The 27,554-nt window shown below is 38.1% G+C and overlaps 1 gene segment (V, D, J or C); it reads left to right on the forward strand.

Moving 5' to 3' along the window:
* The first annotated feature begins 725 nt into the window (after positions 1-725).
* Positions 726-20,833, forward strand: LOC133096118 (T-cell receptor gamma chain C region C7.5-like). The segment is given in 9 exon segments: positions 726-768; positions 896-1,206; positions 7,460-7,464; positions 9,862-9,899; positions 12,909-13,238; positions 17,469-17,528; positions 17,804-17,851; positions 18,125-18,172; positions 20,496-20,833. Coding segments are annotated over 9 exon segments (1,026 nt in total).
* The last annotated feature ends 6,721 nt before the right edge of the window (positions 20,834-27,554 follow it).

Here is a 27,554-nt window from a genome sequence, read left to right on the forward strand (position 1 = left end):
AAAAATATTTTTTCTTTTTTTAATTTATGGACTTTCCAAATATCGCAAAGCTCCTTGCATTTTTTTTTTCGTGAAATCTGGAAAGCCTATATGAGGCAGATTTTTACTTGAGGATGAAGATAAATCCTCTATCAAACTGATTTATAACGCAGGCACACACACAAACACACGTCCGTTTACTTTTAAGGAGAGTCAAGTGTAGACCCACATAACTGATCTTAATTTCTTATAATAAAGTAGGTTCACTTCTTATTGGATTTGCTGGTTGTTGTCTCAAAGTTTGCTTACAGGTGTAAAAGGAAAGGTAGTTTAGGGAAAGAATATAAAGAAGTTTCATCACCGGACAGGACCATGGCAGCAGCATTAACACTGAAACTGTGGACTGCAGGGAACTTAGCCCAATTCAGGACTGCTCACTCTACGAGGCAACAGACAAGCTTTATGCAAGTTTCTCCTCCCTCTCCCCCATCTGATCCATTTGCTTGCATTTCTGAGCTCTCGGCGGCGCTCAGGCTTCTTTTCTCCTGGGGGTGGAGACTGCTCCCAGCCTGCCAGAGCGGGGCCCTCGAGAAAAGGGTTGGTGCAGAGAGGCAGGGCTCCTCCCCAGGGTTCCACCAGCACCCACCCCCTCGAGGATCAGCGTGGTGGTCTTTAAGAGAGATCCTCACTGACTTCCCTGCCTGTCACATCTGCTCGGAACCTCAGTCTAGCTCACTGCCCCAGGCATGCTGCGGGTCCCAGGGCTACTTCTTGTTTTCCTGGCTCCTGGTAAGTATGGTGTCTGGTTGCTCATGGGATTTTTCTGTATTTTTTGGCCATGGCGGGGTGGGGGGTGGGGGGGGAGGAATTACTATTTCCTCTTCCTCATTATTTTTTGTTGCTTTTCCCGTTGCAGTCACTCAGGTATCTTCCAACTTGAAAGGGGACAAGATGTCAGTCACTAGAAAGAAGGGGGAGACTGCTTCGCTCACGTGTGAGCTTACACAAGATGCCAGCTATATCCACTGGTACAAACACCAGAAGGGGACGGCCCCCCGACGTCTTCTCTACTACGACGTCTACTACTCAAAGACTGTGTTCGATTCAGGAATCAATGAAGCAAAATACCGTGTTTATAAAGTCACAGGGAGGAGCTATACATTTGCAATCCTAACTCTGGAAGACAGTGATTCCGGGATGTACTACTGTGCTGTCTGGGAGGATCACGTTGGTTCAGACTTCCTGTGCACTGCACTGGAAATTTGGCTTGTGGGTGCCAAGAGCAGCCCTGGTACCAACCCCCGCTTCACTTCCTGCCCCCAATTCTCTTTACTCTGAGCAAAGAGAAATCCTAGGCTCAATGCCCATTCCCCAACCTTTATATCCCACTGCCACCTCCTCCTTCCCCCAAAACAGCCACAGTTTTTCCTAAAAACAGGCCTCCACCTCCAGGCCATAGGCAAGCAGTCTGGCAGGCAGCATACCCTCAGCTCTCCTAGGAGCTGGTGGAGTCCGTATAATTTTCTCTTTAGGACAGACAGGTCACCTAGGATTGATTTGTTAGGGGAAACATTTAGGAGAACAAACTGGAGAGGCTAGGTAATACTGAATCATTTATCCGATCATCATCCAGAGAAAATGGCTGGGAATGGAGCGTCTTCATTATTCAGGAATATGAAGAATGAGAAATGATGGAATGAAAACTTGGACTTCCTGAACCTCAAGCTGGTATCCAATTTCTCTTTAGGACAAACTGATATTTTTCTCACATAACCAACAAGGGCATGGTTGACGGAGTGAAAGTGTAGGCAAAAAGTGACTGTTTTAGGTAAGTCAACCATTGTATTCTACTTACACCTTTTTTTGAAGTTCAGCCCACAGCCAGAACTGTTCTGTCTTAAACAAGTAAGTAAAGCCAGAGCATCTTTCCACCCCCTTCTTTGACATGGCCAAGTGCCAGACTGGAATGAGACTTATCAGATTATCATTTTCTCAATAATTAAAATTAAAGAACACTTCAGGTGAACAATCAGACAATGAAAAGTATATATTTCAATTGAAAAGTCCTATAGGAAAGGGTTGTGGCTTTCTTACTGGGCTAGGTTTAAGGATGTAAAATTCAAACTGAAGTACAGAAATGCCAGATTCATATATATATGTATGGTCTCTTGTATATTGGATTCTCCAAATTTCTACCAGAGTCTGAGCTTTTGGAACAGTATCTCTCAAACTGTGGTCCATGAACCACCTGCATCAGAAACACCTGAACTGGAATAAAAGTGCATGTTCTGCGTGGCACTCAACACAGTGAATCTTGGAATGAATCCTGAAAACGTGCGTTTTTTGATAAGCTCCACTGTTGATTCTTCTTCAAATTGATTTATAAGAACTGCTGCCCTAGCAGTAACAGATAAAGTGACATGTCTCCCTCTGAAACGGGCCAGTTCCCAGCCTGACACAGGAAGGCAGTCTAGAACGATGCTCATGGGCTTGCTCCCAACCCAGAAGCCCCTCCTGTCTTATTGTACCCTGGGTGCTGCTACTCTCCCAGGTCATCACATTTCTCCATGAGAATCCCAAAACACAAGTCAAAGCTTCAGGTCCTTCTCACTTCTGTGACTGCGGGGAAGAAGGAATTAGATGGTAAAAGAACCAACTTTAACTTGCCATGCTGTATCAGCAAGCACACGTTTTAACTATTTGCAGCTTTAAGAAAGCCTGAAGCATCAATATATTTTCATTTATACTTTTCCAATGGTGCTAAAACTTTGTTCTGCCCATTTGTTTCTTTGGTCCGATTTGATTTGAATTTTTGTGTATGGGCATAAGGTAGCAATCTTAACGTGGAGACCCAATTTCTCCCCCAATTACCGACTAATGCATCACTGTTTTTCATTGCCACTTTGTAATAACTACCTTTCCATATGCTCACAGAGCCCTTGATGTTCTCGCCCTTCTTTTCCACTCTCTGTGTCTGCTTATACAGGCCAGTTTCTCTCAGGGCCAGCTAGAGGTGGAGTCACTGTACATGACAAGAAACACAAACACATATAGGATAAACAGTATGCTACTAGACAACCCGTGCATGACTGAAAAAATCAGAGGAAATCAAAAATACTTGAAGACAATGAAAATGGGAAATCACCATAAAAAATCTGTGGTATACAGCCAAAGCAGTTCTAAGAGGGCAGTTTATAGTGATACAAGCCTACGTCAGGAGACAAGAAAAACCTCAAATAAACAGCCTAAACTTTCACCTAAAAGAACTGGAAAAAAGAACAAACAAACTCAAAGGTAAGTAGAAGGAAAGAAATAATAAAAGTCAGAGCAGATATAAATAAAATAGAGACTAAAAACACAATAGAAAAGATCAATGACACTAAGAGCTGGTTATCTGAAAAGACAAACAAATTAGAAAACGTTTAGCCAAACTCATCAAGAAAAAAAGAGAGAGAACTCGAAGAGATAAAATTAGACATGAAATAGGAGAAGTTACAACTGACACCACAAAAATACAAATGGTAATTAGACATTACTACAAATAATTATATGCCAAGAAAATAGACAACTTGGAAAAATGGATAAATTCCTAGAAATGTAAAATCTCTCAACTGAATCAGAAGGAAATAGCAAATATGAATAGACTATCAGAAATGAAACTGTATTAGTAATGAAAAACCTCCCCCAAAACAAAAGTCTAGGACCAGACAGCTTCGCAGATGAATTCAACCTAATATTTTTAAGTTAACATCCATCCCTCTCAAAATGTTCCAAAAAATCAAAGAGGAAGGAACACTTCCCACCACATCATCAAAAAGGCTACAAACAATAAATGCTGGAGACGATGTGGAGACAAGGGAACCCTCCGACACTGTTGGTGGGAATGTATATTGGTGCAGCCACTATGGAAAACAGTATCGAGGCTCCTCAAAAAACTAAAAATTGAGTTGCCATATGTAAACTAGTACAGCCATTATGGAGAACAGTATGGGGATTCCTTAAAAAACTAAAACTAGAGCTACTATATGATCCATCAATTCCACTTCTGTTTATCAGAAGAAAATGAAAACACTAATTCGATAAAGTATCTGCACCCCATGTTCATTGTATCATTATTTACAAAAGTCAAGATGTAGAAACAACCTAAGTGTCCATCAACAGATGAATAGATCAAGTACTGTGGTATACATATACAACAGAATATTACTCAACCATAAAAATGAATGAAATATTGCCATTTGCAGAACATGGATGGCCCTAGAGATTATCATACTGAGTGAAGTAAGTCAGACAGAGAAAGACAACTATTATATGATGTCACTTATATGTGGAATCTAAAAAATAATACAAAGGAATTTATTTACAAAAGAGAAACATCCTCACAGACCTAGAAAACAAACTTATGGTTACCAAAGAGGAAAGTAGGGGGAGGGATAAATTGGGAGTATAGGATTAACAGATACACACCACTAAATATAAAATAAACAACAGGGATTTCTGTATGGCACAGGGAACTATACTCAATATCTATAATGAAAAAGAATCTGAATCTATCTATCTATCTATCTATAATGGAAAAGAATCTGAATATAATTATATATATATAGTTTTATATATATATATATATATATATAGTTTTATATATATATATATAACTGAGTCACTTTGCTGTACACCTGAAACTAATACAATATTTTAAATCAACTATACTTCAATTTTTAAAAAGTCTTTTTCCTCATTTTAAACCTCCTTAATGGTAATTTGATTTATCGCATGTGAATTCCTTAGAAGCTCTGTTAATATTTATTCACCAGCCCTTCCGTCCATCCGCACTGTCACTACCATAACCTGGGTCCTCAGATGCCTCTCAGTGGCTCATGGCGATTGTCTCTGAAACATGTCTGCTTCACTGGGACTGGCCCTCTGACCAACCCACCTTTCTGCTCTTTATCTTCCTAAAGCACAGATCTGATCATGTCACTTTTCCCCCTAAAACCTTCAGTAAGTTCTCATCATTTAATTTTTTAAAAACTATTTATTGGAAAATGTTGTAAAAAGTAAAAGGTCTCCAGATTTCTCCTTCTTAAAAATTATTAAGTAAAGATGTCTCCTACCCTCTTCCCATTCCAAGTTTCTCTACCCAAGGACCCAATTAGTCTCCTACTTGTTCTTTCTAGCTCACAACTCTAGATGTCTTTTTAATATAAACCTAATTTATGTGGTATTTGATAAAGAGGTATTTTCGTTCTCCCAACAGATATAATCAATAGTTCAAAGCTAATTTTAAAATAATCTATCATTTCCCTACAATTTAAAATGCCTTATCCTATTTTTACATTAACATATGCTTGGAGCATTTTCTGGAGGATTTGTGTTTCATTTATGTTTCAATATTCTTACTACATAACTAGCTCAGCCCCAATCCTTACAACATACAACAACAAAAATGTTATCTTAACTCTGATTGAAATTACAGTCAATTTATATACATGATTTTAGGAAGGATTAGCATGTTTATGATACTAAGTTTTTCTTTCATGAATATGATATGTCCCTCCACTTATGCAGGTTTTTTTTAAGCCAGTTAGTAAAATCCTATACTGTTTTCTTTATACAGTCTTGTATTATCTTGAAAATTTAATCAAAGATTTTATAACTCTTTACTTACTCTTTTACATTTCACTACTTAAATCCTTCATGGATCTTGACATACAGACAACTCCTAAAACTTCTGACAATTCTGCTCACGGTCTTGGAATAAGGAAAAACAGAGGACAAGATATCAGAAAGGAGCTGAGTAGGTATCATTCATGTCTACAATAGGTGAAAGGGTATAGGACAGCCCCAAGTACTGATAACTTAGAATTCTCAATTTAAAAAAAAAACCCCTTTCTAAATAGGATTTTCATCCACCTCTTGTCTTCCCCCATTGTGTTGGGGGTTCTGAGCTGCTGTGAATGAACAGTTGCCCACCGTGGCCTCCTCTTACTTTTGTTCTCAGGGCAGAGGCAATGATTGCTCACGGGACTTAGGCCAGAACCAGGTAGATCTGGAGTGGACATGGGGATACTCAGGGCCTGTCCTGTCTGGGTCCTGGCAGGGTCCTGGCAGATGGGCAGCTCATCTGTGCTCTGAGGAGCACTCAGCTGCTTCTGGCAATTTCTTTTTCCCCTGATCTAAGATGAGTGGTTTAATATTACAGAACAGCCTCCAAGAGACTTCTTTCAAAGTATCAGAGAAATGGATATTGTTTTCAAGTTTTAGTTTAAATAAGGAATCTATTATTTCAAAGGAGATAGAATTCTACACATTTCTTCCTTTATCCTAGAAAACATGATGTAATCCCACGACTTATTTTCTCATCTTGCATTGCCATGGTAAAAAATCCTGCTGCCCAATGAATGGAGAGCTTTTTTCGCATTTCTCAAGTACACTTGGGACGGCGTATTTGCATTTTCAGTTACTGAAGAGTTTCCTCCTTTCGGAAGTACATTCTTAAATGGCTAACGGAGCAGCCCCGGTGTTTGTGAGAACAGAAGGGCCTTTCCTTCCATGCAAACTCAGCAGTTTCAACAGAGCTGAACACCTGGAAATAAAAAAAGTCTTGATTCTTTGAATACTCTTCCTGGAAATTTAGAAAAGCAGGTGGTTAGCTAGTTGGTGCCAATGATGTGTTCTTTTCCTGCTTTTATACTTTCATCTTTCGTCAGTGTTCTCGATGATTACTCCTCCTTGGAAAGCAGATCTTTGGCTCCATTTACCTGAGGAAAACTTATAAAACATCGGATGCCATGAAACCTACATTCAAGGACTTCCAAAAGAACTCAGAAGATCAAATTGCCAGTACAAAATTTTTAAACTGCTAGTCACTTCATGAAGGCAGGAGAAGGCTGAGACTATTGTAGGAGGTTTAACCACTCAGGCTGGAAGAAGGTGTTTGGAGAAGGAACGAAGCTCATGGTAGCTCCCCGTGGTAAGTAATTTTCTTCTATTTTTACCTGAGTCATGAAAGACTGACAGATGCTTTTTATTTTTTATTTTACTTTATTTTTTGGCCACACCTTGGGGCATGTGGGACCTTAGTTCCCCAACCAGGGATCGAACCCAGGCCCATGGCAGTGAAAGCGCTGAGTCTTAATTGCTGGACCGCCAGGGAATCCCCTACAGATGCTTTTTAGAGAACACAATTTAGGATCCCCCTTATCTGACTGCCACATTCTTGGCCTCAGCATATGAACAGCAATTTTGCAGCTACTGGTCACTGTATATGGAAACTAAACTTCTTTGTAAATGGTGTATTCTCTTCCCTGCTTGTAAGCAGTTGAAATTTGTCTTCTAGAAAATACACACACACACACACACACACACCCCAAAATAGACTCAGGCTACATATTAAAATATTCTGAGGACCCTGTCTGTTTTATTGTTTCATTTATGTTTCAATATTCTTACACCATTGTCCTGTTCTTTATTACATTAGTATAAGTTATCGGTTCAAGTTCCTTTTTTTTGTAGACGGCATATTAACTGAGAAACACTTTTCTTAATTATCTCTTCTGTAGAGTTTGAGATAAAACACAGTGTTCCTTTCTCTCAACAGCCTGCAAAACCAATATTATTGCTTTTCATCTCATCCCTAACAGCAGTGCAAAAAAATTTTTATAGTAAATGACTATAGAACATTGATAAATCTCACTTCTTATTACTCTAGCTTCTTAGAGGTAGGCTGAGATCATCTGAAACTTAAGCTATCCCATCTCTTGTGAAATTGCCTGGATATGGACCAGTTTGTGAGCTCAGTGAGCCATTTCAGCTCCAAAGTCCATGAAAAGTGTCTACATCCTCATTTGCTCTTTCATTCTCTCAGCAAATATTTATTGAATTCAGATTCTGTGCTGGATGCTGGAGATAAAAGTGTGAACAAGACACAGATAGAACAAGTCTCAACACTCAAACAGCTTCTCTTCTAGTGGGAAAGCCTTCTAGATTCTGGCTTGATTGGGCCCCATATTCTTTGGCCCATGGCTGCCAGAGAGGCAGGACGTCTTGCATTGACGAGCTTGTTTCCTTTCTTAATTGATGTAATAGTTATTACTTATAAAACCCATACCTTTTGTTTGGTGGAGGAATTTGATGAAATGGCCCCAAATCATCCCATTAAAGAGAATTTGAATATTAGTTAACATCAGCTGATATTTACTGAGGGCCAGGCACCATGATAAGTAGATTCAGTGCCTTATCTTTTCTTCAAAGGAATCCTTTTATTCCCATTTCATAGATAAGGAAACTGAGGTTTAGAGAAGTTCAGTTACTTGCCTAAAGTCACATGACTAGTTACTGTGGCAAAGTTTGGGATCCCATAGAGACTTGCCTATTCCAGAGGTACATGGTCTGGACCATTATGTGATATTAGAAACATAAAGTCATGTTTTTATATCCTGAATATTTACTCTTCTGTAGCCTGACCTGGATTCTTTAATTAATTACTTTATTGGTAATAGCTCATACTTTGTATTGCTACTCATACGTGAAAGCAATGCTTTTGCTTTTAATCATGGCACTGAAATGACCTCTCTTTTCTCCCAAAAGATCATGTAAGTCATATTGAATATGCATTTATTAAATATTCAGAATATGTGTCAGTTCTATCTCAAAACAAAAGAAGTGAATAAAAAAGAAATAAGAAAGCAGGAAAAAAATGTAGTGGAAAACATACTTTTTATTAACTGATAAAATAGCACACCAAATTTTCAAATATGATATGTTTTTCCAACCATAAAATTATAAAAGAACTTCAATGCAGGAGTCTTTAGGAGGAAAGTGAGGTAAAAAGGGACATTATCTTCAACATTCATTTTATAAAATGGAAGAAATGGTCTTTAAACAAATTCATCTATACTCCCAGTGCATCAATGCTATGGGCACCAACATTTAATGTCATTCACAGATGGCGACCCTCAGCACATAAGGTCAGGCAGGCAATGTTTTAGTGATTCAATGTGACAATAGGAGGATTTGAGGACCAGGCATCCTCATTTGGACCAGGCCATTTCTCTAGTCATTCTGTCTTAAGGCCCACTGCCCAGAGTTGCAAGCTGAACTTTGGACATAAGCTGGATAGAAGTCAGTTTGAGGCTGAAATTTCTGGTAAAATCTTGGGATGCCAATAGATTGTGCTTTTGATTGGGAAAAAAGCCATTTGTTTTGGACAACCCAAGTGAAGAAGTTCTGTATACTGACTGCATCCATTAGGCTTTAGCCAATGTTCCCTTTGATTTTCTTAACCCTGGAAATGAAGCAAATAAGATGAAACAAATGACTGCCTATTAACTGGGTGTATGAAAATCTGTGATGACAGCTTTGAGAATTCCAGACATATCAGAGCACAGAGGAATGCAAACAAGTCATCAGTTGCCACAGATCTAACTGTAAACCTCAAATGGTGAATTCCTATCATGGTAGGCAAGGTTTGGTCCCATGATGTGAAAATGTCATGTTGGACCACATGATCATCACAAATAAAAATGCTAATAATAATGCTTATGATAATATAGTAATATTCGTAATCTCTTATCTCCATATAATTTTTATTCAAATCACTTTTCAGATCTTGTTTCATTTTGGTCTCACCGCAGCACTGATAAGGATCTTCAATTGACTTAACACTAACATCATTGTTTTCAAATAAATAAAGCACCTAAGGCTTTAGTTTACTTGATTTGCTCAACTACAGAACTTGTTAGGAGCAAAATGAACCGGGACCAGAAACCTGGTCTCTTGAATTCCAAGCCATCATAGTTCTACTAGAATTTGAAGAAATCAGAGAAGCTAAATTAGTCTAAGGTTTTTGATACTGGTTGAATCACTGTGGAATAATTATAGAAAAATCTTCAATGTTGGAACAAAACTTGTTGTCACAGGTAGGTACCAGAGAATACAATTTTTTTCAAGGTAATAGAGGGAAGGCAAGAAACAATTAAATGGGAATGATAGTTACAAAAAATGAGAATGTGGATGGGGATTAGATGTAGAAATTTAGGAGAGATTTTAAAACAAATCCATATAGTAAAAGACAGCATAGACAACACTGTGCAAATATTGGAATAGGATTTGTCTTGTGTACATGTGGACTTCTATAAAGGGCTTGTGTATAATGTGCATAATCATGATGACTGTGTTTGGCCCAAGGCTGAAGTCTGTTATTCCAGGTAAGTTTTGTGAATTGACAGGTTTCCTTTTCTGATGCTGAAGGGGTGTTTTCAAAGAACCTGGGCTTTGGAGTCAGGCTGACCTGGAGCTTCCGATCCACCACTAACTACTTGTGTGAACGTGGAGGTGATTCTCTGGCCTCGGTCTCCCAATCCCTAAAATGGGATAACAGTATATATCCAGCAGGGGTTGTATGAGAATTGAATGAGGTAGTGTGAATAAGGTACTTAGCACATTGTCTAACACAGCCTAGGTGCTGGGTAGGTGCATCTACACTCTATTCAAATGTAAAGGGAAAATTGCCTCCGAAAGGAAAAGTTGTTTGCAGCTAAAACTATTGACTGAACTGAAATTCTTCAGAGGATGCATCTGCACTTCCAACTCCTCAAATGGAAAATTATCTTACTGTCCACTCATACACACACAAAATTGAATTGGGAGGTATTTGTATCTCTTTAGCAGACTTTTGCCTACTTGGCAAGAAAAATGAGATTCAAATGTGTTTATTTTTTTATATTGATATGTCTTATTGTTCTATGTGCTTTAAATCTTAATCCTTTAACTTAATTGATATCATTTCTAACAACAACATTTATTGGCTCTAAAATATATAGCCAATAAGCTTGGGCTTCATGCTCATATTTATCAGAAAAAAAGTTTGAATTTATAAAGAAAATGATCAAGAAGTAAAGTCAATTAAATATAAGTAGAAATGGCATGAATTTGAAAATCTTATTTAAATATGAAATAGTTCTAATTATTTAATTTATAAAAGAAAAATGAGAAGGAAAAAAGAGAGAACACGTAAATCACTATCAACAAAGTATATGGTTGGCGAAATACACAGTGTCTTGCTAATATAATGAATAAAATACTACTTGCATGAAAAGCAAGATGTATAAAATTAAAATAAGCACATTATGACCCAACTATATTTACAGCATGAGTCAAAAATCAACACTGTTTCATTACAGATTTAGTAGAAAAATCAGGAACTTTGTTGCACAGGCAGAAATTCTCAAGAATTTTTTTCTTTTCTTTTCAAATGAGAAGTGCAATTTTTCTTTTCTTAAGATATTACCCAGTGAGTAATAAAACTAACTCCAATAAGAGAATATTAATTATTTGCTTTTCAGTTGGAAACCAAATTGGAAAGGGTTCTAACATTTATCATTTCAACTATTAGATTAGCCATAAAGTTTACATTCCAGCATTCAAGTGATATGCCTTTGTACACATATGATGTTCTGTTATATATTTTGACATTTTGCCCGTTAGAAACTTGGGAACCATAACTTTTAACATTGTTCTAATTATATATACACTTTATTCAGCAGGTGAAAAAAGAGAAAATAGTGGTGCTCTAAAGCAGTTCAGCAGCCTTATAGGGCAGATTCAAATTATGGGGGAGATGCTGAGAGTCAAAATATTGTGTATTATTACTCAAGCTAAAACCTCAGAGGAAATTCCAAAATAAAATGTATTTTTGGTGAAAATTTTCCAAATTGAGACAAAATTCTAAGTGTATTACTTGATAAGTTTAGTATAAGAGCATTTCTGAAAATAATACATTTTTAAAATGTAAGTATAGTTGATTTATAATATTGTGTTAGTTTCAGGTGTACAGCAAAGTGATTCATTTATATATATATCTGTTTGTGTGTGTATTCTTTTTCAGGTTCTTTTCCATTATAGGTTATTACAAGATATTGAATATAGTTCTCTGTGCTATACAGTAGGTCCTTGTTGTTTATCTATTTTATTTATAGTAGTGTGTATCTGTTAATCCCAAAATAACACATTTTTAATAGAAGTTTTGGAAATATTGCTATTTTGCTTCTACATTCAAGACATTGTAAATAATGTACTGCTCTACTCAAAAATCTGGAGTGGTTCAGATGTAAAATTGAGAGGTTATAAAAAATTAGAAATAAAGAGAATTCCATCACTTCAGAATTGGGCATGGGATCCATGTTGGGAGCAAAAAATTCAACTTCATAGATTGTCAAGTACACATGGATGCTGATTCCCATTTTAAAAAGTAGCTGTATATATATTTTTAAAAATGATAAATTTTCTCTTGGTATTTATTTTTGTGGGAAATAAAATAAATATGGTGCATTCCAGAATCAGTTAAGTGAAGAATGAGATTCCACAGAGTTGCAAAACATGAGAATGTGTTATTTGGTCAAAGAGAGCGTAAGTTACGAAACACAGGATGGGAAAGGGAAGTAGTTCAGAACCCACCAAATATTCTCACCGTTAGAGAAACCATCAGAGTTATCTGGTCTCCTCTTCCACCCCCATTCCCACCACCCATCCATCCACTTTAAAACAGGCTCCACTATGATAGAGCAAAAGAGCTTTTAAAAAATAAATGTGTTCATGAATGTTGAAAGCCTTGATATGGTACACTTAAAAGCCATACCCCATCTTTGCATATGGAGAAAAAATGAAGGCCAAGGTGTAATCCAGCTCTGCTACTTAATGGCAATGACTTTGGGCAAGTTACATAAAGTCTTGAACTTCTCTTCCCATTGAAAATAAGAACAATAATAAGCACCTAACAACTTGGATGAAAGTTGGATGAAAGGCCATGGTGAGCACTAGCTCAATGGTAGCCTTTCTTCCTTTTACTGCTTGCTACGTTTTTCCAAACCACACAATGTTCGTGTTTCTCTAATAATTCTTTTTAATTACTATTTCATTTTCCTCCACAGACAGAAACCTTGCTGCAGACATTTCCCCCAAGCCCACTATTTTTCTTCCTTCAATTGCTGAAATCAACCACCATAAGACTGGAACATATCTTAGTCTTCTGGAGAAATTCTTCCCTGATGTTATTAAGGTTTATTGGAAAGAAAAGAATGACCACAGAGTTCTGCCATCCCAGCAGGGAAATACCATGAAGACTGCTGACACGTACATGCAGTTCAGCTGGCTGACCGTGGCTGAAAACTCAGTAGATAAAGAACACATATGTGTTGTCACACACGAGAAAAATAGAGGAGGAACAGATCAAGAGATTCTTTTTCCTTCAGTAAATGAAGGTATGTGACTGTAAATGTAAATATAACCTCCCAGAACACTGTTTTTCAAATAAAATACCCCACCTTTTCTGTTAAGCATTAATGAAAAACAAATATAATTTTTTATAAAATATTTCATTTAATGGTAGCATAAATGTCCTGCTATCCCCCCATAGAATTAAAATGGGGTAGGCTTTGAAACATAAAAAAGAGAAAAAATTTTTACTTAACTTTTCTCAGGCTCAGTTTCATCTTCCAAAATATTAAGGTCATAATGATGCTTCTTAGAGTTGTTGTATGGATTAAATGAAACAACATACGTGAAAGCATCTAGCAACTTAGCACACAACAAATGAGCAAAAGCAAACTCCACTGTAGATGATCTTGGTTGATCAGGAAATAAGAACAATTATACAGATTTCAGGAATGCTCTGCTCAGCAAGCAAAGTCACTCTCACTGCAACCCTGCTTTACTCAAGGTACAATCCCAAAACAATGAGTTATTAAATGACAAAATGGTGCTTGTAAGAGGAAGCCAGATTGCAGCTCAACAAAAAAGTAGAATAATTTGACCACTGCGCTTTTGTTATGGTCTTGGGTTTTGACGTTTGTATTTTACATATCACTGTAAGGTAAAATTTTGTAATTAAAGATTGGGTGAGGCTAAAGTGTACAGACATAATCCCATTCTACATAATGAATATATTTCTTGCCATTGGTAAATGCCTCTCAAGAAACTTTTATTGCAGCCCTAGCACGTGCCAAGCCTGGAGGGGACATGTGGATGAACACACTCAGGAGAATTACTGTCCCAGGAGGATGCACTACAATAAAGAGAATATACTCATTTCCTAATCACTCAGGGCCACTCGTGATTTAGGCATGATGTCCCAAAGGAGTCCCTTTGATGCAGATGCTGTACATATTCATGCAGAGGGCTGGATGCGTCTTCGTAACTCACTGGACTCGGGACTTAAAGTCCTGAGTATTCACCTAACAGACCAAAGGCCCCAGAGTGCCCATTGGAAGGAATCATTTTGTGCTTTTCCCTGTGGTTAGGAAGCCCTTTTTAAGCAGTGAGAAACAAGCACATAAAATGTGCAGAGACTTTTGCTGTGTAGCAGTCCGAATTTCTGAAGCAAGTCTTTATCTTTTCTGATTCTTAGTTTGTCCAATGATCAAATTAGGTTTGAACACTTACCTTGGCCTTTTCCTGGGGCTGCAATGAAGAGCAAATGAAATAACATCAGAGAAAACGCTTGTTTTCCAAAGCATGACATGGAGGTATTTATTCTTATATTCATCCTATCTATTTATATCCTTTCCTAAAACGAATTAAAAGTAAGATTACAAAAACAGCCCTAAATTTTTATTTCTACTCTAAGAAATAGAGAGGAAGCAAATTTGCTAAGTGCAGTTTAATGTAACCACGGCCCTGAGTGTCCTATTAGGATTTTTTTGTGTGTGTGTATTTTTTTTTTTTAACATCTTTACTGGAGTATAATTGCTTTACAATGGTGTGTTTGTTTCTGCTTTATAACAAAGTGAATCAGCTATACATATACATCTATCCCCATATCTCTTCCCTCTCGTGTCTCTCTCCCTCCCACCCTCCCTATCCCACCCCTCTAGGTGGTCACAAAGCACCGAGCTGATCTCCCTGTGCTATGTGGCTGCTTCCCACTAGCTATTGGTTTCACATTTGGTAGTGTATGTATGTCCATGCCACTCTCTCACTTCGTCCCAGCTTACCCTTCCCCTTCCCCATGTCCTCAAGTCCATCCTCTATGTCTGCGTCTTTATTTCCTGTCCTGCCCCTAGGTTCATCAGAACCATTTCTTTTTTTTAGATTCCATATATGTGTGTTAGTGTATGGTATTTGTTTTTCTCTTTCTGACTTACTTCACTCTGTATGACAGACTCTAGGTCCATCCACCTCACTACAAATAACTCAATTTCGTTTCTTTTTATGGCTGAGTAATATTCCATTGTATATATGTGCTACATCTTCTTTATCCATTCATCTGTCAATGGACACTTAGGTTGCTTCCATGTCCTGGCTATTGTAAATAGAGCTGCAGTGAACATTGTGCTACATGACTCTTTTTGAATTATGGTTTTCTCAGGGTATATGCCCAGTAGTGGGATTGCTGGGTCGTATGGTAGTTCTATTCTTAGTTTTTTAAGGAACCTCCATACTGTTCTCCATAGTGGCTGTATCAATTTACATTCCCACCAACAGTGCAAGAGGGTTCCCATTTCTCCACACCCTCTCCAACATTTATTGTTTGTAGATTTTTTGATGATGGCCACTCTGTCTGGTGTGAGGTGATATCTCATTGTAGTTTTGATTTGCATTTCTCTTCCTATTAGGTTTTGCTTTTTCTAGTGATCAGGAAAAAATAAGTATAGTAAGTTTCACTGTGACGATTACCATATTGGAGAGAAGTTCCAGTTCATAACGTGTTTCACCTGACACAATTTCTGAAACAAATGCCTTCCAAGGGGTTCTAATGGCAATAAAGCTAACGACGGCATTTCTGTTAATGTCATTGTACAGCAAATTGCTAATGCTGTTTCTTGGAAGTCTTTTGGTTTTTGATAAAAGCTAAGAATATAACATGGAAGCACGAATCAATGAAATGATTTTGAAGAGAAACAAAACTCATCTGATCCTAGTTTTTGAGAAAGAGAACTTAAACACATAGAGTTTATTATAAAAATTGTTTCTACTTCAATCAATGCATGGTAATAAGTGGTTTGTTTATCTTTTATTGAATAAAGTCACTGTAAGGAAAAGAAAGAGACTTTTAAGACACATTAAAGTCAGTCCTTGAGGATGTTTTAACATCTAAACATGACTGTACTAATATTTTCATTCTTGGGATTTACTCCAAAGCCTTTATACCTCAAACCAATTTTTTAGAGCATACTGAAAAAAGATCTCATTGAGGGCATAAAATGGTATACCAGAACCAAATCCATATGGACAAGAACACATCAGGAGAAAAAGGAGAAGCCAAAACAACCATTGTGTCTTTGTTTTCCTCCATCCAACAGTCTGTTATCTTTTAAAAAAATTTTTTGTACTTGTATGATGCCTTTTTATTTTTTTACATTATTCATGAATAAAACTCTCACCTCAGGTTTTATAGAGTCAGAGAACTATAAATGTGATTTGGCCTATTTTTATATCCCTGGAAAGGATTGCACTGAAATACTGAGCTCCTGCAATAAAAAGGTCATTGATAAGAATAATTAACATATCTGGAAGAGAAGATGTTTTTAGTGTCCACAGTGATGAAATTATGTTGTTTTTCTATGGACTTTTTTCTCTCTCTTTCTATGGATTATTTTTGCAAAGTACTTTCCACATGTTCTGTCTCATTTAATCCCCCAGGATGATCCTTTCAATGCTGACTCTGTCATCACTGGTATCATTGACATGACTCTCCGCCAGTTACTTACCCCCTAATTCTTATTTCCTCTTTTGTAACATGGAATCCTGCAAAATACAACTCACTTCAATGTCACTGGAGGATTAAAGAAGATAATGCATGTGAAGTACTTAAGCGAGTGCCTGACTTGGTTATAGTCACCCACTAGCTATTAGCCTTATTGTTTTAATTATGCCCATAAACACCACAACTGCAGAAAATCATGTGCATGAGTTGGGAATACTGGGAAACGCGTAATTTGGAAAGGCGTGGCTGCTTTCCTTTGTTTAGATGGGACATTTGCCTGAGCCAGACTCCTTCAAATGTGGGATTCTCCTTTGGATTCTAGGATTGGATGAATTTGATTTGGTAGCAACTCCTCATGTCGGCAGTGTGTGCTGAAGATGTAGAGCAGCCGCTTTTTCTGATGATTTGTCTTTGCAACAAGTATTTCTTGAACACCTACTTTGTAGCAGGCACTGTGCTAGGAGCTATGAATACAGAAGGAAAATAAGATGGCCTTGGGTATTACCCTCCAGTTACGATAAAAAGAAAAATCTACCCTTCATGAACTTGAACATTTTCATGTGTAGAAAACCATATGTGGATTAAATCTATGAATTACATAGAATCAGACTATTTTTGGAATTGTAGGGCTCACATTTTTAATGACTATCTCTCTGTCAACAGATTTTATATATATATATATATATACACATATAAATGTTACAATCCACACATGTGTAAACACACACACACACTGTCAAATAATGGGCATGAATAATTGACTAATACTTGTTCTCATTTCTTGTAGTTGTCACCTCAGCTGTCCCTACTACTGAGTCTCCAAATGATTGTTTGAATGATGAAAGCAGTAAGTTTTTGCACATGTCTGCCTTTATGTCATGCTTCAGTCTTTTTTTCTTCCTGATCTATTTACCTTTTGAACTTCTCTGGCTTAAAGTAGAAAAGACCAATTATCTGGAATTGTGGGGCTCATCATTGTCATAGTTTTAATGACTATCTCTACTGTCTCTCTGTCAGTAAATTACATATATATATACAGACACACATATATATACATACATATACACACAGTGAAATAATGGGCATGGACAATGGATTAATACTTGCTTCCATTTCTTCTAGAAGTCACTGGTACTGATTCTACAAAAGCTTGTCTGAAAGATGAAACTGGTAAGTTTTTGCCTATGTTTGCCTTTACGACATCCTACAGACTTTTTTTCCTCCTGATCAAATTACCTTTTGAACTTCCCTATCTAATGGTAGGAAAAACCAATTATTCCTGGAATTGTGGGGTTCACATTTTAATCAGTATCTCTCCTGTCTCTGTCAGCAGATTTTATATTATATATACATATATATTAACACACATACATATACACGTATGTGTCACTGTCCAATAAGAGGTATGAACAATTGACTAACACTTGCTCTCCTTTCTTCTAGAAGTCACTGTTACTAATTCTACTAAAGCTTGTCTGAAAGATGAAAACAGTAAGTTTTGTGTATGTTTGCCTTTATGTCATGCTACAGCACTTTTTCCCTCTGGATAAACTTAACTGTTGAACTTCCTTGGTTTAAGGTAGAAAGCCAGAATATCTGGATATTACAGAATAGACTGCATAATATTTTAAGTAAATCCATCATTCCCTAAGAGTCATCTTAACACATTAAGTGCTGGTTGTGGTGTGAGATGACTCTAAGTTAGAGGATGCAGTGATAGGCTCCGAATTATTTCAGCAGTGGGCTTCACTCAGTTGTGTAGTTTTTGTTTGCAGTGACTGAAGAAATGTGATATCAAGTTGCTTCTAGACTTTTTTTAAGTTTTAGCCCTTGCAGGTAACTAATACATGAACTGACACTTACTGAGAGCTTCATATACACAAGGTGTTGTGCTGTGTCTTGCCTGCATATTCTGTTTACTCCTTATAATACTCCTAGGAGGTGATACAATATTTTCCCCTCACTTTATAGATGAGGGCAATGAGCCAAAATGAACGAAGTCCCTTGCACAGAGCCACACAGCTAGATCTGGGGATTCAACCCAGCCCATCTGAATCATCGGTTCATGCACTTACTCAGTTCTCTATCCCTCCTCTAAGATATAAATATAGAGCAAGAATCCCAAAGCCAAAGCCTTGAGACAGGATGGCCCCATGGGCAGGGGTGTAAGGGCCTGGGCTTCTGACTATCACAGACTGGACTTTAACCCCAGTTCTTTAATTATTAGTTGCATGAATATGGATAAATGACTTACATTTCTGAGCAATATTGTCCTCATCTGCCAATTGGGAACAATTACACCCTACTCAGTTACTGCAGACATAAGGTCACATACGTGGAATACCTCCCATAGGGTATCCATTTAGCTGGCACAGAATCAGTACTAGTTGGTGGCCCTTTCTCCCTACATGAAGGTTCTAAGTGAATTTAGATGCACTGGCTCTGGCTCTGCTGGTCCTTCTTCCGTTCCCCGTACCAGGGGGCCTGGAACTCAGCTAACACCTGAGCTGACTGAGGGCAGTGAGTTATGAGCACATCACTTCCTGAGATCCCTTTCCACACCAAGTGCTGGTGATTCTGGAGTTCTGGCTCTATGAAATAAAGTGTGGAAAAGGGAAATTTCCTCAGGAACAGACTCAGCCTTGTGGTCCATTCAGTAGCCAAGTCAGGCCCGTCATCATTGTTGTAATTGTTTGTTTTTTTTTTATTGGACTATAATTTCTTTACAATGTTGTGTTAGTTTCTGCTGTACTACAAAGTGACTCAGCTATATGTGTGTGTGTATATATATATATATATATATATCGCCTCCCTTTTGGACCTCCCTCCCATCCCCCCAGTCCTGCCCATCTAGGTCATCACAGAGCTTTTTGATATCATATATTTCTTGCAAAACTTCAAAGGAGAGTAAGTGCAATTATCCTATAACATCACAGCCACGATGTTAGACATTCAGGAAAGGCAGGTGAGTGAGTCATGATCTCCTAAAGTTTCAGGGATTTTGGATTCCCCACTTTCTTCTATTTTGTACAATGTCCTCTTTACTAAAATCTCCCACCCACCCCACTGTGAACACAACCAGATTTCCCTGATTTGTATCCTTCGTCGGAATCTCATTGCATGCACCATGTGTAACGGCTCAGATGTTTCCAAATCAGCAACTCAACCTGATATTTATGCCTCACCTTGATGTCTGGAAATGCAGGATTACAGAGCAGCTAAGAATGTGTTCTTCAAAGTCATGATGCTGGGATTGAAATGTGGTTTCTGGTACTTTCTAAATGGATGGCATCAAGCAAATTATTTCTCTCTGTCCTCACTTTATTTGTAAAATGGGCTTGAAATTAATAATCTCATAGGCTATTTTAAAACTTAAATAAGATTAGAATTTTGCATGCAAAGCTCTCAGAATAAGGGTTTGACATTTGGTTAGTAGTTAATGACTATTACCTGTTATTATTACTCAGAGATGTGGTGGAGACAAAAAAAATGCTAAATGCTCTTTATCACACATATTGTTTCCCATTGGACTCATTCATTAAAAACATAACCTTACTTTTTAATATTTTGGAAAGTTCTGGTGAATGAGAGGTTTAGCTGAGGTTGTTGATCGACTTGAATTGCAAGCTGGATTCTGAGTTGTCCTAGTGGTGGTGGTCATGGTGGTTGTACATGTTTTCTTTGGGGTTCGGTGGTGCAGGGGTGCTGCTTCCTAGTAGGTCATCAGAAATAATTAATTGTGGCCGCCCCTTCCATGAATATGTCCTAGCCTCTCAAAAGAACAGGCAAAACTAACCAAGATGACTTCTCCTAGATTCCCTGCAGCTGCAGCTCATAAACACCTGTGCCTGCTACACCTACCTCCTTCTCCTCCTCAAGAGCTCAGTCTACTTTGTCATCATCACCTTCTGTGTGTGTAGGAGAACAGCCGTCTGCGGCCATGGGAAGAGCTCGTGACAGAGGGGACCACAAAGGGGTCACCTTTCCTTCATCATCTCTTGTCTCTAAAAGTGTCTGCTGAGGATCTAGCTGGGCTTCCTTTCTGGGTTTGGGTTATGTCAGTTCACATGTGTATTCTTCTGTGTGCCATTATTGTGTAAGGGCTTTTCAAACCACTGGGCAAGCAGACAGTTTGACTCTGTGACAGGGAATTCTGACATCACTCGGGGGCAGGGCCCATGGCTGGCCCAGGGGAGCCTCTCCCACCACTGTCCCCACAACCTCACCGGCTCCTCCTGCCCCCGAGTCCTCGCGCCTCCTGAGGGCGCACAGCGGGCAGCTCCCCTCTCCTCCCTCAGTGCCTCCACCCAGACCACGGCCCCGACCCTCCCTGCCACCCACCCTGGGGCCGCCAGCTTTGCCACTTGAATCCTGTCCTTTGATTTTCATAAGAGACACAAAAAATAAAAAAAGAAATCAAAAGTCCACTTTTGTCTGTGTATTTTAATTTCATGAAATCTAACCAAGGTAAGAAACAGCATGACAACCGAGCTATCACATCCAGCGCTGGTTGTAATCATGGTCACACCGCATTTCTGAGTCTTTCCCTGAGGTGCTGGTTATGGTGCTTTCTTTGGGGCACTGGCTCCCACGGGACCCACCGCCAAACGAAGGTGCCTGGGTTCCTTCTCTTTCAAAGGTCACCGGATTCAGACTCATTGGTTTGGGACGTTCCTGTGATGACAGTGTAACAGCCAGCGTGACCTGCACTGTGTGTGCTCAGATCTGTACTAGTGTCTCACAGGCACTGACTCCTGATCCTCACATTAACCCCATGAGAACTGCACGGACACCAGAGGGGCACTGGGCGGAGGGTGAAGCACACAGACTCTGACCCCAGAGGGCCTGAGTTTGAACCCTGGGTCTTTTATTTTTATTTTTTAAATAAATAAGAGAGGCTGTTATAAATATAATTAAAGAATAAGAACAAGAGCAAGAGACTATCAAAATGATTGGGCAAAATTTTCAACTAAACTCAATTGAAAAATACAGTAAAATGGAAACTTAATTGTTAAACAAGTCATGCCTTGTAGAAAAAATTTATAAGCTAGAATCTAAAAATGAATAAATTACATGCACACACAGAGATATATATATATCTCTCACATATAACATAAAGAAAATATATAAATATATATATCTATATGATTAGAAAAAAAGGAGTAAAGAAAGAAAATATCTGACATACTTACAAATGGACTTCTGGAAGAAAAGAACACGAAGAATGGAGGAAAGACAATATTTAAAGAGATAATGGCTAAGTATTTTCCAGAATTGTTGTATGGCATGAATCCTCAGTTTCAGGAAGTCTAATCAATCTCAAACAGGATAAATAAAAAGCAAGATATACTTAGCCAAGTTGCTGTAAAACTGTAGGACCAAAGACAAAAACATTATTTTAAAAGCAGCCAGAGAAAAAAGAGAAATTGCTTACAAATGGCAAAAATAAGATTAAAACCTGACCTCTTGACAGCAGCAATATAAAACAGAAGATAATTAAACAATAGCTTCAACTTTCTGTGAGAGAACTACTGTCAACTTAAAATTCATTATCCTCTAAGCCTACCTCTCCAGGACAAAGGAAAATATATTAACTTATAGAGTAAGGAATTTCTAAGATAAGTATTTCAAAAAAAAAAAAAAAGAAAGAAAAAGTGATCTCAAATGGAAGCACCTGAGATGCAAGAAATTATAAGCCAAAAATATGGCATGCATGTTAATCTAAATAAACAACTACTATATAAAGGAAAATAATATCTCAATTATAATCAAGAGAGAAATGATCTGTTCTAAGGCTTTGCTTTTATATTGATTTAACTTTACATTGTGTTGAGTTAAATTCCCTTATTGAAGCTCTTTAGGGCAACCACTAAAGAGAAAAAGCAAGAGAGGAAAAAAATAGAATGGGGAAAATTAATAATAAAAAAGGTAAGAAAAGAGAGAGGAAAGAGAAAACATAAATCACAAAATAACCTAGTAGTAATGAATCCAAATAACTCAGTAAGCATTTCAAAAATAATAGATTATATAAAAAACAGAATCCAACAATATATTGCTTGTATATGACACAATCAAAATGTAAAGGCATTTGGGTGGAAAAAGATCTACTAGGCAAATACTAAGCAAAATCAGCTGGGCAAGTATTATAACAGAAGAAAAGTAAATAAATGACATAAAAGTTGGAAAGGAAGAACCAAATCTATCATTATTCACTATCCATAGATCATATGATTGTTTACAAGAAAATCCAAAATAAACAATAGGAAATGATTAGAATTAATAAGAACAACAAAGATGTTGGATATCAAATTGATATATAAAAGTAATTTGCATTTACACATATTTGCAGAAAATAGAAAATGAAATTCAAAAAGGTGACTTATCATAGTAATTCTTTATATCTATCTAACTAGCATCTATCTAGGTATCTATGTATCTATCTATCTATCATCTCTCTATCTACCTAAGTCTTTCACCTATCTACAACATCTAGAATTAAGTCTAAATTTAATGTGGAACCTTTTGAAGAAAATTATAAAATTTTAGTGAAAGACATTAAAGAAGAATGAAATAAGTAAAGAAATACCATGTTTTGGGAAGGGCATAGTTAATGTTTTTAAGATGTCAGATCTCTCCAAAATTATCTGCAGATCCTGTACATGTCCAATGAAAACACAAAAACATATTTTGTGGAATTTTACAAGCTGTTTCTAAATTTTATATGGAAGATAGAGGGGCCAAAAATCACCAAGAGACTCCTGAAGAATATAAATAAGGTGAGTATGGGTGGGGTGGTGAATGGCCCTTCAATGTATCAAGATTTATTATAGAACTACATAATTTAGACAGAGTGGTATGGTACAAGGATAAACAGGGAGAAAAAAGTGAAGAGAATTGAGATCAATTCATATAAAGTCCTACACAAAACAGGGATGGCAATGGAGGAAATCAGTGGGGAAAGGATCAATTTTTCACTGAATGCTGCTGAGGCAATTGGTTATCCATAAAGAAAACAAAATGAAATCGTATCCTTACCTCACACCATGCACAACTTTCTTGTTTTATGCCTCCTGATGCTTCTGAGGGGCTTTCTCTTGTCACAATGACCACTGGGGCAACAGGACAGGGGCTTTCTCTAGTGATTCACGGTGGAAAAGCCCTAAAGAGAGAAAATTCTAAAAGCTACCAATGGGTAGCAAGCTGATTCAGCTCTTCAGCAATTCAGCAGTAGGTTGTCACATAAAGAGCATATACAAATTCAATTCCCTGCTGATTCTAACTAACATTTTGGAATCCTAGTCACTTCTAAGTACATTTCCTTTCCTTTAAGAAAAGGTTAAGTGCTAATGTGGTTGCTGGTTTGCCAAGAGAAATCTGGCAACTCTTACAAGTACAGATGTAAAGTGTAATTAAATTCTTACTGTAGAGCCATACAATTCATTGCTTTGAAAATAATAACTACAAAGCCATCCTACATTCTTTTACTAATAAGTATTGACTGGAGTTGGAGGAAGAATTTTTATTCTGACCTGGTTGATGAATTCAAGTGACAGAGCCCTGGGTCTTTATTAGTACATTTCTGTGTGACCTCAGGCAGCAATCTGAACTCTCTGTGCCGTCATTTCCTCATGTGTGTAATGAAGTTACAGCGCCCTGTTTCCTGGAGGGTGAGGATTAGATGAGTTAATAATGTTTGGTTGATGCACATCCTCGACAACATTAGCATCTACTGTCAGTAGCTCTACTGTAAAAATAGTAGATTCCACACATACACACGCAGACACACCGAGGATCATCTCTAATCTCATTTCCCTGCAGACAGGGTGGGTGTGGATGGATCAGGGACTCAGTTTTAACAATCCCCCAGGAATCCCGTTCATCGTCTAAGAGCCCTTGGAGGAGGGTACAGTTATAGCCACAGTTTACAGATTGGAGAGATTAAGTATTCTGCTCATGGTCACTATTTTGTAAGTAGCAGTCATTTACAGCCAGGGCTCTCTGAACTCAGAGCTCATATTTTGTTTCCTAGGATCTTATGGCTTTTCCTTGACTCACTTTCTACTGGGAAAAATAAAAACAGAACAAGCCACAACAAAATGCAACATGCACTGCTTCTTGACTAAAGATATCCTTCAAGGAGTCGGTGAGAATTTGCTAAAGGACTTGTGGGTGCACCTGTCTTCTCCTCATGTACATACTCTGGAATCACCATAGCTGCTCCCTTCGTTGTCCACATCATGGAAATCCTGCCTTGCTCTGTGAGTGTGCCTAGATTTGTAACTGCCCTTTTGGGGGTGTAATGAATTGGACTGAGATTCTCAGGCAGAGCAGGACAGTGGATGGTGTTCTGAGCATCCTGACACCACAGCTCCTCCCCTAGACTCAAGGGGCCCTGAGGTCCTCAGAATCTCCCTCTGGAAGCCTCTTATATGTCCGGGAGCATTTCTGAGGTGGGAGGAAGGCATACATCCTTTTCCACTACAGCGTGGCTGCAATGTGGTACTGGGGGAGGAACCCTGGACCAGAGGTTCTACCTCACATCCCATCGTTAGAGCCTCCACTTCCTGGTCTGTTACAACATTTGAACACAGAAACGTCTGTGTCATTTCTCCTTGACCACGTCACGTTGCCTAAGTTTACCCATCTTTAGAAGAAAGTGTTCAAATTAAGTCATTTCAGATTTCTATGGCAATTTACAAATTCAATGATTAATAACCCAATGACGTAATAATAGCAAAGGCTTTCTGGTACTGGTCTAAGTGCCTGTTAACTTATTTAACTCTCACAAGACACGTGCAATTATCTCTGTTCTATAGATGGAGAAACTGAGGCAGAGAGGGTTAAGGAGGGTCCCTAGAGTGAAACAGCTAATAAGAAACAGACCTGGGATTTGAACCCAAGCAGCCTGGCTACTTGGATTTGAACCCAAGCAGAGCCTGGAGCTCTGCTCTTACCTTCTACATTAGTTGCTGCTATTATAGAAACAGGTTACATTTACTTTCAGTTAAAACTGGAAAATTTCCTTCCTTGTCCACGTTTCCTCTCCTTGCTCCTGGGCTGTACGTGCAATTAAAGGGTCAGAGGCCAACCTGCCCCCAAATTTTTCATGCCAGGAAGACTTTTATACACTGACTTGCCAACCACTGATAGAACCTCTGTGACTAAAGTCCATGACACTTGGTTGGATAAAATATATACCACAACAGCAGGCTGCATCTGCAGGTGTGAAATGGAAAAGTTAGGCAAAGATGGATACAATTCCACATTAAAACTCTCATGTGTCAGTTGTTTTTATAGAACTAGAGTACTTCATACACTTCTCAAGTATACAAAAGGGAAACTTCAAGGCAGCAATTCTCAAAGTTTTTCCCATTATGAATTCTCTTTACTGTTTCAGAATTCTTTCCCTCATAGACTTCATTTTTTGAAGGCTTCCTGTCAATCTAGCAGGCCATGATTAAGTAATACAGAATTTCCCACTTTATTTATTCAAAGTCATATATAATTGTCAGTTAGAAATTCTGAGTAAAAAGAGATAACTAGAAATACCACACCAAGCTGGTATAATTCAGCCAAAAAGCTAGAAATTCAACACTTCTGTTAGCCATGAAAACTAGTCTGGGTAAGTGCACGGTCTCTGTAATGGTCTCTTAGGCTACTTTTTGTACATTTGCTTTCTTTGAATAATAGCAAGTACCTACCACTTAGTGAGCATCAGGAATTCTGCTGGGCAGTTTGCTTGCTTCATGTCTGATGCTTTCACTAAAACACAGATCAGGTATGACACTCATTTCACTGACGAGAACACCAGGCCCCAGAGAAACTAAGAAATATACCCCAAGTTAACACAGAGCAGTGCCATAGTTCACATGGGCCAGGTCTGCATAACTTAAGCCCTACTGCTTTATCCATTATAACAGTTGCTGTCTTCTTGGGAACCCATGGAATGTTAATTATAACTCAAAATAAATGGAAGGAAGGGAGGGAGGGAAGGAGGGAGGGGGGGAGGGAGGGAGGGAGGGAGGGAGAAAAGGAAGAATCACTGAGGCCCAGACTTCATAACAGCCCAGGCATCAGACTTTAAAAAGCCTCCTTCAGTAATTCTAATGTGCAGCCGGGTTGAGGCAGCAAGTGACTGAAACAGCCCCAGTGCTGCCAGCTCAGATCTCAGGCAGCGAGGAGTCATCACAGAGCCCATTACACAAGTGTACAACGTGCTTCACCTGGAAAGTGATCTTACCATCCACGCATCAATTTCCTAAGGAAACAAAATGTATGTACTGAGATTTATGTGCCCAGATGTCCATCAAATGTAGCACCACTTACAGCAGCCCAAAGTAACCCAAATGCCCAATTAGAAACTACAGAAATAAACTAAAGGACATCATATGACTGACTACTATGCATCTTCCAAAAAAATGTACGTTATTTAAAGAAATGGAGAATTAGTCAGGAAGTGTTGTTGAAAAACAAATATGCCTAGCAAACGCCAGTAAAATTGTTAGAATACACCATCACATGGTTCCAAATCAATCAAAACACTCTAGCAATTGCATTAAGAAACCTTGCTTCAACCACTGTATCTACGTCCCTACCTCTTACAGGTCACACTTCTGTTTCCTCTGCATACTTCCAGTTTTTATTTAGCAAATTCGAATGAACATACAAAATAAATAAATAAATAAATGAAACATATATGTACATACATGTATACATATTCTAATTTCCTGCTTCATACACAAAGGTAGTAAACAATATACATTATTCTGCACCTCTCTTCTCACTTATACAACCTAGAGCTCTTTTCATGTCAGTCTCTGGGGACACATGGACAGTTGTGTGATATTTCACTGGTGAATTACAATACTTTACA

The sequence above is a fragment of the Eubalaena glacialis genome, chromosome 8 (assembly GCF_028564815.1).
Source record: "Eubalaena glacialis isolate mEubGla1 chromosome 8, mEubGla1.1.hap2.+ XY, whole genome shotgun sequence".
Classification (NCBI taxonomy): Eukaryota; Metazoa; Chordata; class Mammalia; order Artiodactyla; family Balaenidae; genus Eubalaena; species Eubalaena glacialis.